Source organism: Genypterus blacodes, unplaced genomic scaffold, assembly GCF_046128005.1.
Source record: "Genypterus blacodes isolate CSIRO-AG114 ecotype Tasmania unplaced genomic scaffold, CSIRO-AGI_Gbla_v1 ptg000176l_1, whole genome shotgun sequence".
Taxonomy (NCBI): Eukaryota; Metazoa; Chordata; class Actinopteri; order Ophidiiformes; family Ophidiidae; genus Genypterus; species Genypterus blacodes.
The window spans coordinates 406752-427354 of record NW_027466977.1 but is presented as its reverse complement, the minus strand read 5'-3'; the positions used below and the strand labels follow the sequence as shown (position 1 = coordinate 427354).

General features: G+C 45.7%; 3 protein-coding genes and 2 non-coding genes across 5 annotated transcripts in view; 4 read left to right on the top strand and 1 right to left on the bottom strand.

The window, feature by feature from the left end:
* Nucleotides 1-1096: 1096 nt before the first annotated feature.
* On the bottom strand, nucleotides 1097-4396 carry LOC143014031 (high affinity cGMP-specific 3',5'-cyclic phosphodiesterase 9A-like). The gene is made up of 9 exons (XM_076167801.1): nucleotides 4313-4396; nucleotides 3483-3660; nucleotides 2772-2894; nucleotides 2540-2632; nucleotides 2370-2437; nucleotides 2176-2278; nucleotides 1994-2098; nucleotides 1696-1842; nucleotides 1097-1593 (listed from the first exon to the last, which is right to left on the bottom strand). Exons 2-9 carry the CDS (start codon nucleotides 3636-3638, stop codon nucleotides 1399-1401), a joined length of 990 nt encoding a protein of 329 aa, XP_076023916.1. The 5' UTR covers nucleotides 3639-3660; nucleotides 4313-4396; the 3' UTR covers nucleotides 1097-1398.
* Nucleotides 4397-6621: 2225 nt separating this feature from the next.
* On the top strand, nucleotides 6622-9599 carry nifk (nucleolar protein interacting with the FHA domain of MKI67). The gene is made up of 6 exons (XM_076167802.1): nucleotides 6622-6860; nucleotides 7545-7673; nucleotides 8073-8181; nucleotides 8294-8505; nucleotides 8600-8665; nucleotides 8942-9599. Exons 1-6 carry the CDS (start codon nucleotides 6738-6740, stop codon nucleotides 9170-9172), a joined length of 870 nt encoding a protein of 289 aa, XP_076023917.1. The 5' UTR covers nucleotides 6622-6737; the 3' UTR covers nucleotides 9173-9599.
* On the top strand, nucleotides 7799-7929 carry LOC143014053 (small nucleolar RNA ACA64). Its single transcript, XR_012965248.1, has one exon. It is a non-coding gene; the product is annotated as a small nucleolar RNA ACA64 (small nucleolar RNA).
* LOC143014054 (small nucleolar RNA ACA64) lies at nucleotides 8711-8839 on the top strand. Its single transcript, XR_012965249.1, has one exon. It is a non-coding gene; the product is annotated as a small nucleolar RNA ACA64 (small nucleolar RNA).
* An 813-nt stretch (nucleotides 9600-10412) lies between the features above and the next one.
* clasp1a (cytoplasmic linker associated protein 1a) overlaps nucleotides 10413-20603 on the top strand; it is a 60186-nt gene continuing 49995 nt past the window's right edge. The window contains exons 1-2 of the mRNA XM_076167804.1: nucleotides 10413-10567; nucleotides 12269-13014. Of these exons, the coding sequence (XP_076023919.1) occupies nucleotides 12817-13014 (198 nt within the window). The 5' untranslated portion in view covers nucleotides 10413-10567; nucleotides 12269-12816. The remainder of the gene's footprint in view (nucleotides 10568-12268; nucleotides 13015-20603) is intronic.

The window sequence follows — 20603 nt, the reverse complement described above, 5'->3', positions numbered from 1 at the left end:
GTTTGGCAACCGCCAAGGTATCCAGCTCACTGACACACTCCTGTCAGCTCCGCTCACTACTCCTCTCCCCCATGCACGAGTCTCGATTCAGGGAATACAGTCACCATCATTCATCACCATGTAATCATCGTTTATTAAGCAACGTCAGACATCTTGATTGATTTTCACCGTCAAACCATTTCTTTGTTTGTTGTTCTTTGTTGTCTTAATCTGGTCCATGTAAATCACTTCATACATACTCTATGAAAATGAAATATTAGAAAACGTTCATTATTGTTATTGTGCGAATATGATCAGAAAGATAGAGAAATAGATCAGGATGTGTAAAGTGAACATATATTTCTGCTGCGGTTCAGAGAAAGCACTGGACCAACTGCTGACTCTGTTTTTCAGGCTACTTTGGAGCCATTGAGCCAAGGCAGTAGGGTCTTGGGTTTGAATCTGCCTTGTGGCTAGAAAGCTTCTGTATGGAGTTTGTGTTCCAGCTTCAGCTCTCATGGATCAATGTCCATTGACTGGTCCTTCCCCACGTGTGTGAGTGAGTTTGGTCACCATGTACGTAAATCATGTGGACAGACAGTGACAACAGGTTCCAGAACCCTCTGACCCATTAGCAGAGAATAGAGAGACCATGGATGGAAGTATTGAGTCAAATCAAGATGGGGCCTTTTCACTGTGAAACTCCAAGCAGTTATGTTTATGTGACATGTGTCTGTTTGACATTACGCTAAAGTGATATTGTCATATATGTTTGCTTTTGTCATATTGCCTCTGTGACTTGAACCTGGTGACAGCATGTTTAACCATGGCAACAGCATCTTTAGTGACCTCTAGAGTTCAATAGTCTATCCTGCACATTCTAATCTCTCTCTTCAAGTGTCCTCACTCACACACATGAACTGTTTTTATCAGTCAAACTAAACCTAGAACACATACCACAGGAGTGCAGTGAAGTGCCTCAGCTTATACACAAAGTTGACCTTGTTAGTGCTTTGCAGGGATTCCTTAGAAGTAGAATTGTAGTAACCCTTACCCTGCCACCAACCCAATGATCTAGCTCCACTTTACTGTAGATACATACTCCATTGATCCTTTATTAGCCTTTCCTTTAGTAATATAACAGCTTTGTCTCAATTTTAAATGATTGTAATGCCCAGTTGTTATAGGATGTATGTACCACATATCTGCCTATAGAATCCAAATATTCAAATGACATTTAAAAGTGCATACACCAAAGCTATCCAACACAAACTCCACGAACAAACAAACACATACAAGTACAAACAAAACTGTTTAGATTGTCCACAATGTATCTAAACTACTATAACTCCATACAGTCAACACATGATAGGCTTCGTCTTGGCTGGTTCAGTTCATCGCCAGGCCTGCTGCCATAGTTCACTGTGAATCGTGTATCGAAGGTTCAAGTCCAGCGTCTGAGAGGCTGTCAGCTGTACTCTGTGAACCCACAGACGTCTCTTTGCTCTTCCCTGTGTTCTCACTCTGGGCTCGGTTCTGTTTCTCCCTCTCCAGCGCCTTCTCCATCTCTGTGTAGTAGTCCAGAGCTTTCCGGACCGGGTTGATAATGTGTTGCTGCAGATATTGACAAAGGATTAAAACTGAATCCTAGTTAAATATTGACACGTCTCTAATTACTGGGTTTATTGACGTAGTCTTGCAAAAATGTGAAATTACCTCCAGACAGGGAAAGAGGTTGGCCAGCTCTATGAAAAGAGGCAAGAGGACAAATCTGATAAAGCCCGTTTGAGACGAAGGTTTGGTTACTTTGTCCCGATCCATGAAGGGGGTGACAGGGAGGCCCTCCAGCTTCTCCACATCACTCTGAGGACACAAAGAACACAGAAATGGACTAGCTTAGATGCTATGCTTATGGATAACTTGTGAAATTTTAGTTCTAAGGAAAAAAAACTCCACTGCTGTTGTTCCAAATCTGAAGTGCGTTCTGTTCACAGTTCCTTAAGAGTTCATTAACCTGGTTGTAGAACTCCTGCAGGAGACAGTCTAACCAGGGCTCAGCCACCTCCATGGGCCGCGCCTCATTGGATATGTCGCTCACTTTGATCAGGATCATCATCAGCTGCACACACACAGAGGAACAGATGAGTGAACACATGTGGGAGGAAAGCTTGACTAATATGATGAGTGTCTTCTTACCACATCTCTATGGTCCTTGTTGTTGAAGTCAAAAGTAGGCAGGATGGACTTGAACTTGTGTAGGATCTCATTGTGCCTCGTCATGTCAGTGGCTAAAATGCATCTGTAAACAGAATAACACAACCGTTCCATCCAGCCGCTGGCCTGTGACACACCGCCAGAAAATGCTAAATGAACAGCAGAGACGGTCTTACTTGATGATTCCTTCCCTTATACGTTTGTACTGCTCCAAGGAGAGATTTCTGAAGATGTTGCTCTCCGTCTACAAAAGAGGAAGGTCGTTTGTTCACTTTTGCGCCACAAACCCAGGATCCCTTCTGCCAGCTGCATGCTACATCATCCCACATCACTGGCCAAGCCTTACCTTCTCCAGGATCTCAAAGGCTACAGCACAGTGGTGGTTCTCCAGGGGTGAGATGTCATTATAGCGAAGAGCAAGTTCAGTCCGAGCATTTATCTGAAAGAGAAATCAATGGTAATCAGTGGCACTGAGTCTGCAGTACTGACAAGATTTCTTACTGGTTAAATGAAGAGGTTCTGTCTGCTGTGTGAACAAATCACCACATCTCAGACTGAAGCCTGCCGAGCGTGCGTACCTGATATGCGTTGTTGTATCCTGTGTGGTCGAGGTCGTGGCAGACTGCAGATGTCAGCATGGTCAGCAGGGCGATGCTGTCCATCTTACTCCTCAGGTCAGTCAGCCAGATCAAACCATACATCTGCTCAGACACAAAGAGGCAATGATACACACAAAGACGGATCTGAAGTTCAGTTTAAACTTGGAGGTCGCCCCAATGAGGCTGAACCCTGATGAGGCTAAACTTGTTTGACTCGTCACTGAATTTGCCTTTAATTGGCACCGTGTTTTGGCCAATTTTGTAGTTACACATTTTCTAAAAGCTGTGTGCAAGTTTAACTGCAAAAAAGACTCAGTGTTGAACTGTACGGTTGCACTTTTTTAACACTATGTTCTTGACACAGAAAGTAGATAATAAATGCATGTATTGCCGCTCCATCTGCACCAATATGCACCAATGAAATCAAAGCACACAGGGCTTCAGACTGAGTAACAGCAGCTGGTGCTTCTACTTGTTTCTGTGCTGACGCAACAGTCTGACCTCGTTCCTCACTAATTTGAGTCACCTCTAATCTATAGACTGAAGGTCCTTCATCCTGATTAACCATTGAGATAATGTGGTGATTACAGAAGGAGCAGGGAGTCTTCGGGATTTGCCGCACACACACACACACACACACACACACACACACACACACACACACACACACACACACACACACAGTCTCACCATCTGGGTGACACAGAAGCAATGTTTGAAGTTGTGGAAGGGGATGTTGTTGTATCTTCGGTAGACTTCAAACAGGAACTGCTGCAGCACCTCGGGCTCGATGTTGAAGGTGGCTATAAAATCTAAGTCCGTGTACATGACCTGCAGGAGCACCATGATCTCTGCATCCTCCCACTGCCTACACACACACACACACACACACACACACACACACCCCGTGAAGGGGCTGTAATTTGTGTTGAGATGCAGCATTCAATCAAGCCTTTCCTCATAAAGTTAGAGCCATTTTTGCAGCTGCTGTACTTTCTGCACACTTAATACACAGAAAGTTTACATATTTACATATATTTCTTTACATTATGAACATATACTGTAGAGACACTTCCATTTCAGATACCCCCGTGCTCACATAGCATGAATGACTCCAGCACCAAAGCGCATCTCCACACAACACACATCCGCCCTGTGTGTTGCTGTCAGCTGTGTTGCTTTCAGCTGAAAAGCTTTGCGATTGATGAAATAATTGAGCCGATGACCAGGGTGGCCTGAATGCAGCGTGCACTTCTCCGATGAGGCCCCACTTCGAATATGCAGCCTTAATTAGTCTTTTGATGTAAACCTCCTTTTGATTCGTGATCCTATTCATATTGAGATGAGCGGGTCGGTCAGAAGAAAAGGATGTGGGCTCCTAAACCTCTTCAGAAATGCATCAGTGGTGCTTGTTGTTCACAAGACGACCCGCTGTCCCTGCATCTTCATGTGAAGACGCAGGTGCAGTGGTTGTTTGTTTGTGATCACACGTGATGAACACAAACAGCTCAAACACTTACCAGTTATCAAACGTGGGGGTCTTCAGGTACTGCCTCACTTCCTCTGAAACCTCCAAAGAGCTGCAACAACAACAACAACAACAACAACACAGGCTTCAAACCACTCACTGTTGTAGTAACCACGCTATCAAAGGTTATTGCTGGAGAGTAAAGCTTCTGTCTGAGCGAGTGTTTCTGGGTGCGCTTGCCTCATTTGGAGGAACTTCTCCCGTACGTGCTCACACTCCTCACGGGTTTTATGCAGGGTTCTTTTGTGGTAGAACGGCGAGGGCTTATACGTTCCCTCGGACAGCTCCTTGAACAACCCCAGCCAGCTCAGGTGCTCCACACTCTGGAAGGGAAAGTGGATCAATACAGCCTGAAGCCGAGGTAATCAGGTTTGATCCTCAAAGGGGATGAAACCATGGGAAAAAAGAACCTACCTCCAGCTTCTCTCTGAATGAATCCACCTGCTTCTTCATCTCGTACACGACTGCAGGAGTCTCCCCGGCCTCGATCAGGATCTTCTTCTCCAGGCCCTGCAGTCTGGGGCCACAGAGCATCCAACACTATTCATTCATTATACTTCTTTCACAAACATATTGATTTCTTATAATGAGCATGGAGCTACATCTGAACTATCACACTTGGATCCATGTCTTCTTTTCTAAGCTGCCTACCTTTTCTCCATAGATGAAAGATCAAATCCTAGTGCACCGGCAAGCTCCATACCTGGGGTGGCAAGAAAGGAGAAGCCATCAGCCTTTTTCAGATGAAGCACAGCAGCAGGTTTCCCATGATGTCAAGTTAAAGATACCTAACGGCTCACTGTTACAGTCGGCTGCCACCACCTCCAGCTTGTAGCAGGAGTTTGGGCTGTTGGGTTCCAGGCTCGGGGAGATGTTGATGATGTTGCCTTTAGGGTTGTATAGCTTCAGGATGTCATGGGGTCCGGCCTCAGCTGCAGAGCGAAAGAGATCTGGAGACAACGGTAGATTGGGACCAGCGGAGCAGTAATTATGTCAGTCTGTACACATGAGAGTTCAAGCTTTCATTATGTTTTATAGCCGCTACAGAGACACATGGGCGCTGGTCCTGGTCTAATGACACCCATATTAAAGCTTATTAACTCCACACAATAAATAACTGCAAGTGAAAATCAGCACACTGTATAATCAGGTACACTGATCCATGAAGAACACAAACACACACACACAATCACAACCACTGACACACTGCACATACATATACACTGATACATGCGCGTATACAAACACTGATTGCTATTCATGGGGTAATTAGATGTCATACAGACTGCCTACTTTGGGTTAAATTAAACAGTTATGACCCTCAGAAAGGGCTTGGACTGCCGGGACAAGTGAGGAGCTGTCAGCGGCAGCTGTATCACTCTGTGCAGCTAAGACAACCAACCTCCAGCTCTTTCTCCTGCTTGTTCATTTACTCGTATGGATTTTGCTCCATCAACCTATTATGGTTTGTTTGGCTTTTTGAGTTTTTTAGATAAAAGCTGTTGGAATAATCACAATCATTTCTCTCCATGCCACTCAATGTGATCCAGATTTCCAAGGTACTTTGGATTTAATAGATTTATTTTTAAAGACAAATCAGACATTGACATTAGATTGATCTTCTCTCAGCAATGGAAAAGATGGAACATTTGTGAAATCTTTGGTGAATTTAAAATAAGTAAATGAATAAATGAATATAAATAAATGAATATAATAATGCTCCCTCTTTCACATGTGTGCATCCAGGTAAACATACCACACCTACCATAAGATACATTCTTCCACCCAAAGACTTGAACCACAGCTCCTCTGATGGTCTCCTACCTTTGACATCTTGTGCAGGACAGTCCACTGGAAACTCAGCCTGCTCCGGTCTCCCATTCACTGTGAAGTAGATGATCTTTCTTGCCATATCAAGAATTTAAGCCAGTGAATTTGCTGTGTTCCCTGCTGGTCTGCATCCAGTGTGCGTCTGTATGCATACGCGCGCGTGTGTTTGTGTGTGTTTGTGCGTGTGTAGGTGTCACTTCATCATTTCACTGGAGCGTCACTCCTCCCCCTTGTGTGTTTTATACCCCAGCTCCTCCTTCGATTTTCTCCCCTCACAATGTTAAATCTAAACAAACCGCAAATAAATTAATGAGTTCAAAGTAACAGCTGGTTGTTTGTTGTTTTATACGTTGGTTTCTTTGATATAAACTGTAAACACACACGTGCGTAATCATTTCAATGTGTTCTTTGATGTGTGGTCTCCGGGCCACCAGGTGGCGCTGTTTAAAACGCCTGCCTCTCACGCAAACCTTCCGTGTGTGTAACCACATGGGCAACCGGATGATCAGCGTGCTAGCAGGGCTGTCGGTTGTGTTGTGTGTTAGTCGCTTTATTTAATTTCATTATTTAATCATTTAACAGTCAAAATGACGGAAGGAAACACAGAAGCGGACAGCAAAGCGGCTAAACAGCTGCTAGCGCTCAACCCCAAACAGGAAGCGGAGTTTAAGAGGAAAGTGCAGGAGGCGAAGAAGAATAAGAGCAGCAAGGTGGGTGAAGATAAAGTCTTAAACTGCTTAACTTAGATGGTATTAAGGTTTAAGTTCATATGAAAGCGGAACAATCAGCTTACTGGACGATGGATTCTGGCCTCAAAATGGAGCCCGCGTGTTGTTTACATGAGGCACAAACGGCAGGGCATCGTGTCAGACACGAGATAAACGCGAAACCCAAACTACAATCTGATATTTAAGAATAAATACGAGTCTTTTAGAGAATCAAGGTGTAAGGTTATATGTGGATGGTTCCGGCAGAAATCACACATTTTTAAGAGTTTTTTAATTAATCTGTTTAATTTATTTTTAATTACAAATTAACGTCTTTTTGTATGAATAGTGACCTATATTTATATTTTATTGATAGGACCCAAATAGGAAATAATGAAATTATACTCATAGTGCTTAATGATTTTAGAAGTAATTTTGTGTATTTTTTATTATTTAATAAGCAAAACTAAATCTATAATATTAATCCGATATTAATTTCAGAATATTTCTATTTATGTATTTTAAAATCAATATTTTATTTAAGTCCTAAAATCCAACATGCAGTATTTATGCAGATATTACAATAGTTCTCATCAAGCATCCAAGAAAAAAAAGGAAGAAATCAGTTGTTCAATAATCCCCTTAAGTGACATTTATGTGTTTAACGGTGACTTCTTCTTGTCTCAGGGGATCCGTCTGACCCCCGGTGTGATCTACGTGGGCCACCTGCCCGTGGGCCTGTTTGAGCCCCAGCTCAAGACTTACTTTGAACAGTTTGGTAAAGTTCTGAGGCATCGGCTGTCGAGGAGTAAAAAGGTAACGTGACTGAATTCAAAACTATGAGGAGGTAAATGAGTGCCACATGCAAATCTGAGGGCGAGGGAACCAGAGTGAAGTTCATGTAAAGTGACCAGAGGGGGGCGCTGTAGAGGGGAAACGGCTCGGACTGAAAATGATCTGAGACCTCTCAGTGGTCTGAGGTCAGATAACTGAGCCCACAGCAGTCTGGAGCATTAAGCTTATCACCTGCTCCACCTAGTGGCAGAGCGATAAAACCCTTGTTCCTACAAACACACCATGCAAACCAGCAAGGGGTTATAAGTTATGGAGAAGCTTAAGAAATGAAGCACACTCACGTTTAAAGTAAAGATCTGTGTTCAGATTAGTGCAGTTGTGATTTATTTTTCCCCTCCTCTTCCCTTCCTCTTCTTACAGACAGGGGGCAGTAAAGGTTACGCGTTTGTGGAGTTTGAATGTGAGGAGGTGGCCAAGATTGTAGCAGAAACCATGAACAATTACTTGATGGGAGAGAGACTCATCAAATGTGAGTATTCATCCTCAAAGAACAACAACAACAGGTTTCCAGGCTGGGATCTCCGTCCACACGTTCCACCCCAGATCATCAGCTTGGTGTTTTGTCTTTTCCCCTTTCCCAGGCCACGTAATGCCTCCGGAGAAAGTGCACGAGAAGATGTTCGTGGGCTCCAACAAGCAATTCAAAAGACCCACGCTTCCCGCTGTGGCACGTTACAACAAGTCACACACTCCAGAGGAAGTCGCCAAGATGACCGGTAAGCTCCTGCGCAAAGAGGCGAAGCTCCGCAAGAGGCTGGCGGCGCACGGCATCGAGTACGACTTCCCGGGATTTGTAAGTGTTTGGATTTGGGAAGAGCCACTCTGCTTGTGTTTACTTTGTTCCTACGGCCTCACAGTAACGTTTCCTCTGTTTCTGTTCCTTCCAGTCCGCCCAGTTCCCTGCGAAGAAGAAGAATTCATCAGACGGTGCAAACGCCTCAACGTGCAGCGATGTAAGGAGTGTTTAATGAAGTCTCATGGTGTGATGTCACTGTGGCACAGACTGAAAATGAGCCCAGATCTATCCGTGGTCTGGGGTCAGATTACTGTGCCCACATTATCCTGGTGCATTAAGCTTATTACCTGTGTCTTGGTGGCAGAGTGATAAAACCCTTGTTCCTACAAATCAGCCTGCAGACAAAGCAGCGACTGATTGAATCCAAATAATTCAGGTTTAGACGTTCACACTTATTCTGTTCCATTAATGAATCCGTCTCTTCTCCTGTCAGGACGCCACGCCAGTCTGCACCCCGTCTGTCCTGGAGAGGAGGAAGTCCATGGTCATCAACGAAGACGACGCCGACGACGAGATCGTCATCAAGCTGCCGACTTCACTGTCCGACGAGGCGAAAGAAGAAGAGTGTCCCTCAGAGGAGGAAGACGAGGAGGGGGAGGAGTCGGAGGGCGAGGAGCTCTCCGAGGGAGAGGAGGACGTCACAGAGGACGCAGAGGCGAAGTGAAAGTCGTCCCTGTTTTGTCGTGGACTTGGGCTCTCTGGCTGTCAGAACAGAGACGGGACGCATGAGAATAATCTGTTTGAAACTGAGAGGATAACTTAACACTGAATCGCGTGCAGAAATCACTGCGACACCGCGTTGTAATTCTGATTGAATTTTCCCGAGAAAGCCTCCTCTCCGATTGAGGGTTTTTAAACGGATGGAGCTCGTAGAAGCGTCGTAGTGGAGCTCTTGTCGTGTCTGGATTGAACTTGGTTGTCCGTTGTAATTTTCCATTTCAGTCTTGGACCAGGCTGCGTCCCTCACCACACAGGGCCACATGTTGGTGTAATTCAGGCCCTGTCTCTGACTTAACGTGATCATTTGTCTCAATGCTTTGTCAGATATATGTGTAATAATGATCTTTAAAAATAAACCATTTCAGAATGTTGTTTGTAATCATTTCTATTCTGTGACGAGCTTTTTTTATTGAGACACTTTGATTCTTAAGGGTTCTAACCAAGATCTCTTCTCTTGACATTAAAATGTTATTATTTAAGACACAACCAGGTACAGAATGTGAAACAATCGTCAACATACCAGCGATGACAAGAGTAAAGCAAACATACATGCTAACAAGAAAAAACTAATATGCAAATTAAATATGGGCGTTATTTTTGAAAAACAGGTATTGTATCAAAAATATAGAAAATGTAATGAAGCTCAAAATTGTATAGAATGAAAGTAAAAATATATTACAGAAGTCATGTAATAAATAATCTAACCAAAAATGAAAATGTCAAATCAATCATACTGTATACATGACTGAAATACCCAGTATGTCCAGTAGATGCTGCTAGATGTGCAGTGCAACCCAAGTTGAATTTCCAAAATAAATTCGGTGTGTGTGTGTGCGTGGGATGGTTACAACATATACTGTATATGTTTATCAAATGAAAATGTTAGATTACAATTTTTGAAAAAGTGAAATGCTTGCTTTATTAATAATAAACACATATACATATATATAATGTAGCTATAAATATAAAACAATATATAATGAAATTGAAAATATTACACTACAAAAATTCCAACAAAACTGAATGTCACACAGAAATACTGTATACATGACTCAAGTACTCACTCTGTCCAATAGGTGTCGCCAGATGTCCAGAGAAACGCCCCACGTTGTTTCATTGCCATGCGACAGTTTCCCAAGTGCCAACATCATCCTTGGGTTGACAGCGCATGCGCACAGCGATCCCATTCTTGTCCTGCAGGCAGGCAGCATTCCGGGTGGAGAGAGAGAGAGAGAGAGAGAGAGAGAAAGAGAGGAGCCTGGATGCCATAAACTGTGTATTTAATCAACCAACCCTGCGCGGCGTGTCTGTACGAACCGAGGCGTTTGAACGCGACATGGTGAGTAGAACCGTGAGTCAATGTGTGTGTGTGTCGTCCTCGCTCCGTCTGCGTCTCTTTGTGCTGCTGTGGACTGACGTTTCATTGAAAGGAAAATGCTCTGCTAGGGGGCTAGCTTAGCCTTTATTTACACACATTTACGCTGTCTGCCGCGGCGGGACGCCTCAGCGGCTGAATTAGAGAGGAAAAGACGAGGACAGGAAAGATTCTGTACCGTGGACAAAATGGAGAAACACAGGGGAAAGTTTTTGTTGTAGGTTCGGAGAGTCCAGAAGCTGTCAAAGCAGCCCTGTGCTAGCTGGAGCCCAGCTAACGTTGTACAAAAGCTGAGGTGTGTATGTATGTATGTATGTGAGTGTGAGAGAGAGTGTGTGTGTATGTAGCGGTCAGAACATACCAAGTAGGTCCAGCTGACTGGGATGACAGCAGGAGGTCTGATGTAACTGACTGATGCTCAGTTTCCCTGAATGTGCTGTGTCATGGCATTAAGAACAGGATTACATCTCCATCAGGGACCAGACCTGAGTACAGACCTGAACACAGACCTGAGCAGAGACCTGGAAAGATTTAATGCTCCAGAAAGACCTTTATCATCTCACTGCAGCTCCCTCAGCTTTGATTTATTCATCCTTTAAACAATGATGTCATCAGAGAGCTGCATTTGCAAAATACTTTGAATAGGGAGAAGATAAATAGAAAGATGGATTCACATGCGTTACCTTTGAGTTTAGGCTGTGTTAGCTGAAACACTTCACACACTCTCAAAACCGGCGGCAAATCTTCTTTTTGTAGGTTGAGCCAGGGCAGCATCAGACGGTTGGTCTTCACACATGTGGGTTCTAGGCCTCTAACGTTACCCTGAACCCCAACGACAACTCTAAACTATTGCTGAGAAAGAAGAAAACCCAAACACAACACAACATTTGCTCCTTTTAAATATGGCGGGCAAACCAAAGCTCATAAACTTGCCAGCTCTTGTGTGAACTCTACCGGTGTCTGTTCAGGAGCCGGGTCATAAATTCACAGCTGTATGATTTCATGGTACTAAAAACGTACACGTTCATTTGGATTGTGTTCACAGCAGGAGCACAAAGGCTTCTAAGTCATAGGAGTTATGCCGGCGCTCCTCTTTGGCAGATGATGTTGTCACACAAAGCGCCTGAGGTTATTGGAGAGGAAGTATGGCCGCCAGCATGTACTCAAAGTGTTTGTATGAGGAGGAAACAAACACTGCAATGATGTCCTTGTGCCTTGTTTGGAGTTGCTACTAAAAACTAACCCGACTCCCTGCCTGTGTGTTTCCATGGAGGTGAGCGGTTGAAGCAGTCTGAGAGGCGGGTTGCTGTGTCTGTGTGTGTGTGTGTGTGTGTGTTCGGGTCCGTGCTTCATTCAGAGCCTTCACATGTATCTGTCACATCCTTCAACCTTTATTTATTCCTACAAATAAAGGTGTTTCTTAAGAAAGGCTGACATCGCTCTCTGGATTGGCGAGAAGTGTGCCACTTCTCAATTTGAGCTCATTCAACACTAAGTACTCTGATCTCGCTTGAAACCTTCCCCTTTCATTAGAATTTAAAAAGCTTACAGAGTCATGAATCGCCTCCCAAAGCAGCATTTTCTAGCATATTCTGCAGTGCCCTGATGGTATTTGAAGGGATTTGGTAAAGAATTGACTCCTGTGTATTGTCTGCCGTCCTCTAGGCCTCTCCAGGGCCGATACTGCGACAAGACATGAAGCTGTGAGCCGGCCCTCCTCCGTCAATCTACATATGCTGCCTCTCCTGTCGCTCTCCAAACCGCCACCTCTACCCCCGCTATAGTGGCTTGGCTCAGACCCCTCCAAGAGAAGACGAAGAGGGGAAGGAAAAAGAACGCAAGTGGGAGGGAGCAGTTAACTTTCACCAGCTGCTGCCCAGACACACACATGCTGCATTGCTCCCATTCTCCAGGCCCCGGCTCCATCCATCACAAGGGCACAGCTACTAGCCTACTAGATAGTAGCTAGTTAGTTGGCTCAAAGAGAAGGACGCTTCTCAGGGATAAAAATACAAGCAGACTGTTTTCAATCGGCTCTTTCCACCCCCCCACCCCCTTTTCCCGGGTCACCCACCCATACACAAGCCAAGTGGAGCTCATTTTCATTAGCTGTCATTACCGCTGCTTGGAGCAGTGGCGGATTGCTACTAGCCCTCACTCAATCATTCAACCAGGCAGACTGAAGGTGGAGACGGTGGATATAGGAGGCCACGATGATGGAGCCCAGCATGGAGAGCTGCCTGGCCCAGGTCCTGCAGAAGGACGTGGGCCGACGGTTGCAGGTGGGCCAGGAGATCATTGACTACATTGCAGACAAGGAGAAGTCCCACGACCTGGAGCACGATCAGACCAATCTGGACAAGATGGTGGACGGCATCGCCACTTCTTGGGTCAACTCTAGCAACTTTAAGGTAAGATCCTGGAATGAGACCTTGATATCTGTTGAGTAAGGTCTTGATCAGGGCTAGACATTGATAGTCACCTATAGACATTGATGGATACAGTACAGTCTCAAGTCAAATGAGGTCAATTGTTTTGGGCACTTCCAGGTTTGTAGACATTTTGCTGTCCAACAAGGCAAAAGGGTTCTCAGGCAGGCAAATGCTCCTAACATGAGTTGTTTGGCTTCACTCTGTTGGCTTCAGTCTAGGGTACAGTTTTTATCGGACCATGAAATGCGATTACATCAGCAGCTTTGCCCCGAACGCAGGTCGCTTTCTCTTCTACGACAGTGAGGAGGTATTGTTTACTGAGGCTCTGGTTTCATGTTGGGATATGCTGCTTTTGTTTGATGTGGGCCTGAGATTGGTGAGATTGTTTTTCTGAACAAAGCCCAGCCTGCCCTCCATGCCCTACATAACTCGATGAAGACCGGAGCTCTTGGTTATGAATATTTTCTCCTAGTTTCCCTGCTATGATACTGTACTGTACTGTACTTGTGTAATGGCCTGGATGGTGGCGAGTGTAAGCTGCCCTTCACTCGCCGTGTTGGACCGCTCAGAAAGGTCACGCAGTTATCAGGATTATTACCATGGCTACGGCATTTGTGTACATTATGTACTTTTCAACAAATGACCAAGTAGCACTGGCCCAGTGTTGATTATGTGTCTTGTTGTCACAGTGCCTTTGCCAGAGTTTTATTTCTTCTACACAGCTAATAGAGATACTGTCTAATTTACTAGCTTTCTTTTTGTGATATATTCAATACATGAACCTGAATGGGAATGCAGGTATTAGCTGGACATCTAAACCAAAATCAGGGTGCATCTGGGAGTTAGGGTTAGGGTTGAGGACACGTCTAACCTCATCCCAAGTTTCATGTCCCAGTGAGGAACCTCTCCTTCTGACAGCTCACATTAGGAGGCTGCTGACAAAAAGCATCAAGCATGTGTGATAAGGATGGATGCACCCGAGGCGAGGTCAGCGGCAAGGAGGGGAGACCGTCGCCCATCAAGGTGATGACAGGGCTCCATAGCTACCCTGTTGACATACATTGAAAGCTCATCTAGGGTTGCCAGTTGGTTGGGTTGCTAGCGAGGCCAGCAGAGGCAGTCGCCCCCCAGTACATGCCTGGGCACACACTGCAGCTGATTACTGGGCAACTAATGCGGAAACTATTTAGTTTGGGAGAGAGAGGGGGGATAGATTCGTTCTCCATAAACGGTTTGGGGCGATGCCTGCAGCAGCAAGAGTGTGTTGAAGGAAACAGCTTTACAGTGTTTAAGGTCTCTATACCCATTCAGCATGCAGCATTGCTAGTCTTAAGTGCGGAAGAAAACAAGTCAAATTGTGTGCAGACATGAAGTTGAGTCAGACACAAGACATTACAAGGTTCATTAAACACTATGACCAACCCTTTCTCAAATGAAAATCAAATCGTCAAAGCTAACTTTCGATTGAGTAGACCTTACACCAGGTATCAGACTTTGCTCCATTGTTTGACAGACTTGTTAGCACCACACTAACCTGCTGCTACCTGGCAACCGCCTACTGTAACCCAGTAGGTTCCCGTGGATCACAGACACCCTAGATACCAAAATGCCTCGTCTGTCATTGATAAGTGTCAAATGAAAATGCCTGGCACAGTCGCTTTAGTTCAGTCCTGGAAAATCATTCTCCACTGTCTGAGGCAGAATCAGCTGAAAAGCCCAAGCCCAAGCTAATCCCCTCTGAGAGGAGCATTCCTGTGGTCTTTCCCCAAGAACAGCCTGCATTTATAATAACGTGCTGCTAATTCATCACCCGTTCATTCTCTCACAAGATGGCTCTCGTACGCGAAAAAAAAAATTACAATGACGAGGCAGAAACCCAGCACACCTCTCTGTTTTGTGCAATTTGATCAGCAGCGTCCTGGAAACGTAGTGTAGCTGCAGAAAGCACCAACATCAGACACCGCTTGTTGCTGGGTATTCTGTTTGAAGTGATTTCATGATTCATTCAGGCGCAGCTTCAACACAAACGCTGGTAGACGGACCTTCCCTGCACGCAGTTGTCTCTCTCTGTTGTCCCAGTCATCTCTGGGTGTGTCAAAGTCAGCAGGCTCTCCGCTGCTCTAATTTCGGCTACTACATCATCTCCGAGCATGTCTGCATTCGTCTAACGATTGACTAATTGCAGAGGCGTGTTGCGGTTAAAGCATCAGTCGTCCATAAGAAAGTATTGAGTGGAGAGGGACTCGTTTTTCAGGCACACACTGCAGTCATTATTAGGGTTTTTGTTGTTAATCCATGGCCTGAAGATAAGATTAGGATTTAATACTTGTACTTGTCTGGTACTTTTCTGCCTTTGTTTGTGCGTCTCCATAGTCGGTGGTTGACTCGATCCTTTGCTGTGCAGCAGCTGCGCCCACTTGGAGGTTTATGTTGCCGCAGTGTACCATGGGATTGCTGTCAGAGCTCCTTTACATTTCAGTCAAATTGCCTCACTGTGACATTTTCAGCTGAGCAAGAAAACTGAGCAACTGTAGAAAGTCAGCTTCAGTTGACAAATTGCCCTCTCATGCTTCGGCTAACTGCATTTAACAGATTCATCAGAGTTGTAGTTCCTTTAGTAGAGATTTAACAAAATGCTTCCTTGCCCCCTAAAAAGGTAATAAAGGTACTTCCTCCTCTTCTCAACCGGCCTCAGCCTCATTTCCCTCAGCTTTCCTGTTTGGAATGCCAGTGACGGTCCTGTTGGCAGCTGATCCACCCACCCATCACCTCACCTCTCCTCTCCTCTCCCCCACCATGGTTTTAGCCTCTGCCTCACGCTGTGCAGAGCTGAGCTGGTTCTGTTGTCTAAATCGCAGCGTTGTCAGGTCCGACCTCCATTTTGACGAGCTTGGAAGTGAACACTCAGACAACCTGGTGCCACCTGCTCAGCCCCGTGTCTGGTGCCCGAGTACAGGAGCGCTCATGCAGTAGACTTTCACCTAACTGGCTTCATTTTGGAGAGGGGGCAGCAGAGCCAGTGGTCCTGTGTCCAACATTTTGGACAGCACTGATGTTGTATATCCTTGTCCGTGGGATTTGACCTCACATCCTGTTTGCCCGCTCTCTCCTCTGTCTGCCGGCTCACCGAGCCTGTTTTCAGTTTCGTCCCTCCCTTGCCAAATTTGCAGACACCCCGTGGAAGTAGCAGACGCACTCCTGTCTGTGCTGCTCCGCCCGTCCTCCCCTGGGGTTACTGTCAGCACAGCTAAGTGTTTATAAAATGCATCCATGCTGGCGTTCCTCAGACCCAGCAGGGCCCCGGCTCTGGTGCCGTCTTTAGGGAGACATTAAGTGGTCCATCGCTTTTTCTTTCTCTGGTATGAAAATGTTGTCTTTCTCTGCTGCCTGCTACTGTTTACTGTAAACGGATGTTTGGTTTTAATGGCTTTGTTTCTCCGTCCTTTTGAGACTACAAATTTGGAGAAACTGGTGTTTTTGCGCGTCTCAACGGGAGGTGGTACGAGAAAATGACGCAAAACTTGAATAAAGAAATCAGCCTGTGGAGGTAAAACTGTACTGGCACTTTGGTCCTGATGACTTTAGCTGAGGAAGAGGCCGGCTACACCCTGTCTCACTCTGTCTTTGTCTGTCTCTCCCTCGTGGCCTCACTTAATCGATAATAATTCTCATTCACTTACATCAGGACGTCATGGAGGTGTGTGTGTGTGAAGACAGTTTACAAGACAGCAGCAAAACCAAAGACAAGGCTCCTTAACCATTTAAGCCCTGTAGGGAGAGAATAGTACTTTAACACTCCCTGCATATTTCTTCTTCTATTGAGCTTATTCTGGCAGTCAGCATCGACTATAATACATAGTTGTTTTTGTTAATTTTTTCAGGTTTACAGTGATAAATCCAATTCATCTTGATTTAGCTGCCATAAATGTATGATTAGTTCAGGGAACCCGGAAGTCCCCTTAATCATCTTAATAATGTTTCTGTTTCTGTTCGTTGCAATCATTAATATTTTAGAACAACAGAATGCGGCTACACACACACACACCCATACACACACTTTCCCCTCTATTTTAGACTTCGTCAAGCAGAGCTGTCTGTGTGTATTTATGTGTGTGTGTGTGCTTACAGTGCCTCACAGAGGACTTTGGATGGCTGTCATAGTCTGATGTTAAGAGTTAATCCTAAACTATGCTAACTTTCTCTGCTCCTGGGAGAGCAGAGATTTGTGAGGAGCTCAGAGGAGAAGCTGAGCACACAGAGCTCTGCTGTACCCATGAAAGAGCTCCTTCAGGAGGGCTTTGGGCAGATTTAGACCCCACATACGTGTGTGTGTGTGTGTGTGTGTGTGTTTGTAAGGAGGAGAGAGGGAAGCATTAAAGGCGTTGTGAGGTGTTGCTGATGTTCTGTGTTGTCTTGTTGAATAGACGCAAAACTGTCTTTGTCTCTGCAAAATATTATATTATGCAGAACTCCCCTTTAAACATTAACGATGTAAAGGGGCTGCAGTGAGCCTCCCTGCCTGTGGTGGGGGTGTGTGTGTGTGTGTGTGAGAGGTGCAGAGTGTATCCGATGACTGTGGAGCCAACTTGGCAGCAGGGCCGCGCCATGATGGAAATGACGCAGCGATGGAGAGAGAGGGAGGGGGGGGAGGGAGAGAGATGGGGGAGAGAGAGAGGAAGGGGCAGGGGAGGAGCAGTGCAGACTGATGGGGAGAGAGAGAGAGAGAGAGAGAGAGAAGCAGTACAGACTGATGGAGAGAGAGAGGGAGAGAGAGAGAGAAGGAGCAGTGCAGACTGATGGAGAGAGTAATAATGGAGGTGAAAGCGTCTCCTAGATCTCCTAGATGTCTGCCAGATGTCCTCTGTCTCTACAATCCTATTTGATCTCCACTCATTCATTCATTCTTCAACTTCTACATACCTGCCTGTTTGTTTTCTCCTCCTGTCTCATCCCTTCTTCCTTTGTCTTCTACACAGTACAGGTGGTATCTCTACCTATCTGTCCCTGTACTTATGGTGTTTATACATTCTTTCTCACGCACTCTGCCCTCCCTCCTCCTCCTCTCTCACTCTCTCTCTCACTCTCTCTCTCTCCCCCCTCATGTCCCGCTCTAATTTTAATCCTGCCAAAACACCCACCTCCTTTGCGATGCACACACACACTCTCTCTCTCTCTCAGTACAGCGTGTGCTTTCCTGGCTTGTATAGAAGGAGCTTTGTGTTGATCCATCAACTTTATCGCTGCCACCGCCGTCATCATCATCATCATCAGCAGCAGCAGCAGCAGCTCTAAATCCCCGTGTTCCGGCCCCCCCATCACCAGGAGCAGATATCAGTCCTCTGAGGCCCTGGCACCACACTCATAATCTGCTCCTGCTTAATCTGCTCAACTCAAGGACTTCTTTATGCTCAGTTCAGACAGTATAGCTGCTCCCTGTGTGTCTCACTCCTCCTCCTCCTTTCTGTCCAGATATGACTTTAACTAGGTGTGTTTCAGGTACAAAGTGCAATTCTTGCGACAAACAACCCCTGAATCATCAAACGTTTATATAAACACTTACAATAATCACCTGAAGAGTTGTAATGCAAAGCAAAATAGACTTTTCTTCAGTTTCCGAGCAAAGATTCACAGAAAAGAGCTTAAAACTTCCTCTCCTGATGTTTTGAAAGGGGCCAACAGTGAAATATCTGATTGTTCTTAATCCTCTGCATGTCTCCCACGCCTACTTTAAGGACTTCACCATTATTTATTTACCTTTAGCAGTTTTACAATTAGATTTCCTTTGTTATGCTTTACATTAGTCTGAGTGAAGTGATCTGTCAGATAAAGAGGGTGTGTGTGTGTGTGTGTGTGTGTGTGTGTGTGTGTGTGTGTGTGTGTGTGTGTGTGTGTGTGTGTGTGTGTGTGTGTGTGTGTGTGTGTGTGTGTGTGTGTGTGTGTGTGTGTGTGTGTGTGTGTGTGTGTGTGTGTGTGTGTGTGTGTGTGTGTGGCCGGCCCGACGCTGCAGGCCTCCTCTCCGCTCCACGCTTCCTCCTGAGAGATGAAGGAGCAGCCAGTGTGTGTGAGTCATATCTGAGGCCTTAACGAGCCAGGGAGTGTAACACGTAACTGATGAGGCACCCGGGCGCTCGTTAAACTGGATGTGTGAGCCATGAGTGTGTGTGTTCCAGTGAGCTCCCGAAATAGGCAGCATTCAGGAATCAAGTGCGTGTGTGTTTGTGTGTGTTGCAATCCAAACAGTGCTTGGTGACGCAACCTCAACCTGCGTCTCCAGTCGCCCTTCAAGTCCCACCGACCTGAACAGGTGCCGTCCAGATAAAGAGCTGAAGTTTTCAATCAACATATCTGCAGTATTTCTTCACTCAAAGTACAAGAATATGTAAGGAATCGTGCAGTTCTGATGAAACAGCACTCAGGTGTTCTGTCCTTACTGTGACTGAAGGCAAACAAGCAGTGGAAGTTGTAGACCTGCACAGATGTGTTTGTTGTGTTGTGTAATGGAGGTGGCATGTTAAGATGTTGGTGTGTTCCAGTTTCAGTCACATTAAAGTGTTGCAGCACTCTCAGTGTAATCAGTTTTTTAAAGTGTGTGTGAAGGTATGAACTGTGGACGTGTTTGGTGCTGCGGTTGGTCGATGGCGGCGTTACGTTGTGTTCTGCTGGCCCGTGTTGTGTTCTTAGCTGAGGAGTTGTGGGTCTGTTCTGTTGACGAGCTGCTAGTTTGCCAGTGGAACATTTGAGGCCAAACAACCGCACAGTTTCTCCCAGTGTTTCAGGCCCGAATGAGCCGTGTGTGTGTGTGTGTGTGTGTGTGTGTGTGTGTGTGTGTGTGTGTGTGTGTGTGTGTGTGTGTGTGTGTGTGTGTGTGTGTGTGTGTGTGTGTGTGTGTGTGTGTGTGTGTGTGTGTGTGTGTGTGTGTGTGTGTGTGTGTGTGTGTGTGTGTGTGTGTGTTCACACTCTGAGGTGCCTTAGTTGGATTAACCTCTTAACCTCCTTCCAGGGTTGTGATGTCTTGTTGTTCTTGTGAGAATAGGAGCTTTGTGCTGCGGTTTGTCTCAGATGTGTTCCTCTTGTGCGCTCGAGTGTGTGCCTCAAGGGAACCTAGAGGTGTGGATCAGCTGAGCGTCTATACACTGGGTCCTGTGTGCCTGCACCCGCTACAGTATCAATCATTCTACTGGAAGGAAGAGGAGATCTCTACCCTAACCTGGTGTTCCAGGCGTGTGTCTGTGCTCCCGATCCCAGAGACGCTCCCCTGTGCGCTGTCACAGCAACTCTGCCTTTCATGTTGTTGTCGCTGCAGCTTCCTCTCCTCTGATGTTGGACAGCGTAACACAATAGCTCTCTTGTGTTGTAACCGGGCACATGTCATTGTCGTTGATGCCGTATAATACCGCAGCCTCTCCTTAAGCAACCGGATTACATCATCATAACCAGAGCAGAGCAGAGCAGAGCAGAGCAGAGCAGCGGCCCGTCCTGCTCTGTCCTGAGCTGCCAGGTTTGGTTAGCACCGGTTCGTCCTCTGGCTGAGCCTTGAAGTAGACAATCAGCACTGGCCACAACACCGG